Here is a 2955-nt window from a genome sequence, read left to right on the forward strand (position 1 = left end):
GGGGGGGTCTGAAGCTAAAGGAAGTGTTCAAGAAGTTAAGAAATGATTAATGTTCTGACAAATGTGACTCAGAATCAGAAGAACTGTTGGTTTTGTGGCAGCAGGAGAAGGAGAGGAGTCTATATTCAGACAGTCAAAGAAAACAAACAAACTACACTGAGAAACCGGACACTCATCAGGTCCAAACCATTGGAGGTCGACAACCTCGTTGTAAACAATAACAAAGTCCTGAAACAGTTTGACAAACGGTGTACCGTAAACAGTACTTTGCTGTAACAGCCCTCTCACTCCTGGTACTATTGAACCAACACGTGCAGCCCATCAGTCCATCCTCATAAAGTCCATTCTTAGACACAAACCCATAGTGAGAAAAATACCTGGAAGCCTCTGTCTGGACGACGGTTAGATGAAGGGGAAAAGGCGTTTCTTCAGGATGTAGAGAACTGTGGCGAAGAACAGAGCCAGCGCCAGAAAGATGAGCAGTTTGTCCGTCAGCTCCCGTCGGTTGTACTTCAGGATGAGTTTCCTCCCCAGGTGAATGGTTCCTGTCATGCTTTTGAACTCCTCGTTGGTTTCCTGCACCGTCCTGGAGGAGGTGGCTGAGGAGGTGCAGAGATCGGTTTGAACACGAACAAGTCACCAGAGGAAAAAAAAACAACTGTGTGTGTGGTTTACCCAGTGAGCCGATGGTGTCCTCGCTCTGCTTCACCTGCTCAGCCATCAACCTGCTGACAGACATCAGACTCTCCGTGATGTTACTGCTGGTCTCCACCAGGCTCTCTTTAGTCGCCTTCCTGGGACAGAGACACACACAAAAAACCAAGGGTTAGATTTTAATCTGAGCAGTTAAATCTTTACTGAAAACCTTGGGTTGACCATAATAACCAGTCTGTCTAATAAACAGTCTATAATCTATGAAATAAATATAACCGTGACAATAACAATAACTTTGTTGATTCCAACAGAACCAGCGCTGACCTGTGTCTGACGGTGTGGTTCTCTCCTCCACACAGCAGCTCGTCCTTCTCCACGTTGTCCATGGCCAGTTTACAGGCCAGGTTGGCTTTTCTCCACGCTGTCTGGTTACTGTGGCAAGAGCAGCACAGAAACCAAGTGTTAAAAACTATGTATGTGTGACGGTGTGTGTGTGTGTGTGTCAGTGTTAGCACCTCATCATCTGTCTCCTCTGACTCTCCGTCTCTGCCTGTATGTCCTGTCTGTCCGTCTCTCTGTCCTGCTCTCTGGCCATCTGCTCCAGATCCTGAAAATATCAAACAAATCATTTTGCTAAAAATATAATATATGTAAATATGTAAAAAAAATTAAGAGAGTAAAATGTTTAGAGTCTGACCTGTATTCTGACTCTGAGTTTGTTAAACCTCTCTTTGACCTGAGCGTTGAGTTCCCTGTGAGAAGACTGAGGTCCAGGACAGTCCCTAATGTCCTGCAGGTGAACAGTTAATATCTTATTAAAACTATATATTTATCAGACTTATTAACATTAAATTCATTAAATTCAACCAAGCAAACGGGTCAATATCCTTCTTGTTGAACAAAATGAAAACAAATAACGAACATTTAAAGCCAACGTCGATTTTGAACAAACAATGTCATAAATACGTGAAAATAAAAACAACTTTTTCTTTAGTTTTCATTTTATGCAATTTGTTGGGAAATAAATGTCCATCTTATAATGTAAAACACACCTGGTGTATTTACGTGAATAAACATTCAAGCGGACATCTTAACACAATCCGTGACGGAGTATTTAAAACTGTAAATGAAAACTGTTTTCAGTCGTCGGGTGAACGTTTAGTACAATTATCGTTACCCGAAGGAAAAAATAATAATATTTGTTACTTAACTGACGTTTAAAGTTCATACCTGAATGAGAGCTTTAATTTCGAGGTCATATTTAATGATTTCCTGAGCACAAATTCGGACGTGAACGTCCATAGAAGACGCCATATTTGTTTTCCTACGGCGAACAGCACGGCCAAAATACACGGCTAAAGGCGAAACAAAACATACAACAGGAAACCGAAAAAATTTCAATTTAAGTTCAGTTATTGGCTTATCGACAATTTCAAATATTTTAAAGTAATTGAATATCATTTTTATAGGTGCAACATTAACATACAACAGTATTTTTTTCCTGTGGTTGAAGTATTACTCCTAACATGCTTTAAAGTTACTGTAAGTATCTGATTAATGTCACAACCTATTTAAAAATATTATTACAAAAAAAATTTTAAAAAATTACAAAATATTTAAAAAAATATTTGTTACAGTTAACAGTTGCTTTTGAAATTATGTGATGTATGACATTCTAATGTTTAATAATTCATTTACAAACTGTTTTATTCCTCATTAAATTATTTTTATTTGTAACAAGTGTAATTTTCTAACATTTGCAGATATTTTTGTAACTGGAATCATCCCAAAGACAAAGATTATGGGGTGCTAATGGATTTTATTGTTTGATATTAAAATCAATAAACATAATCAGACTACTGTGGTTTACAAGCAAAGCTGTGGTACCAACTCTTGGCTGATACAACCGACTGAGAATGATTAAAAAAAAAAAAAAAGAAAGAAAAGAGGAACGGGGAGAGAAAGTCAGGAGGCACAAAGAGAAGACAGATTCAGGGCAGGTGTTTTCACCATGACAAGCAGTCAGAGACAAAAACCATGAGCTGGTACAGCAGAAACCAAAAACAAAGTTTACATTTTCATGCATGTGCATAAAGCAACAAACTGTGCCTCTGAGAAAGAAAATACAAAAAACAAAAAAAAAAAACACAATGGAGAACAAAAAAAGTTAGTTTAAACATAAGTTCAAACCTAGCACGACATTTATTACACAACATAAATATAACAACTGTCAAGATATTGTAATAGAACAGGCATATATGTGAACTACAAATATAGACGTCGTAGCTAAAGAGAGGGTCA

General features: G+C 37.8%; 1 protein-coding gene across 1 annotated transcript; it reads right to left on the reverse strand.

The window, feature by feature from the left end:
- Positions 1-402: 402 nt before the first annotated feature.
- Positions 403-2027, reverse strand: bnip1b (BCL2 interacting protein 1b). The gene is made up of 6 exons (XM_017041560.2): positions 1885-2027; positions 1352-1444; positions 1170-1261; positions 979-1086; positions 676-794; positions 403-599 (listed from the first exon to the last, which is right to left on the reverse strand). Exons 1-6 carry the CDS (start codon positions 1966-1968, stop codon positions 403-405), a joined length of 693 nt encoding a protein of 230 aa, XP_016897049.1. The 5' UTR covers positions 1969-2027.
- Between the last annotated feature and the right edge of the window lie 928 nt (positions 2028-2955).

This window comes from Cynoglossus semilaevis, chromosome 19 (assembly GCF_000523025.1).
Source record: "Cynoglossus semilaevis isolate Cse_v1.0 chromosome 19, Cse_v1.0, whole genome shotgun sequence".
Taxonomy (NCBI): Eukaryota; Metazoa; Chordata; class Actinopteri; order Pleuronectiformes; family Cynoglossidae; genus Cynoglossus; species Cynoglossus semilaevis.

Coding starts and splice junctions, on each gene's coding strand:
- bnip1b (XM_017041560.2), bottom strand. CDS start 1,968: ATGGCGTCTTCTATGGACGTTCACGTCCGAATTTGTGCTCAGGAAATC. Junction 1,445..1,884: donor AAATTAAAGCTCTCATTCAG/GTATGAACTTTA, acceptor GTTCACCTGCAG/GACATTAGGGACTGTCCTGG. Junction 1,262..1,351: donor AACTCAGAGTCAGAATACAG/GTCAGACTCTAA, acceptor TGATATTTTCAG/GATCTGGAGCAGATGGCCAG.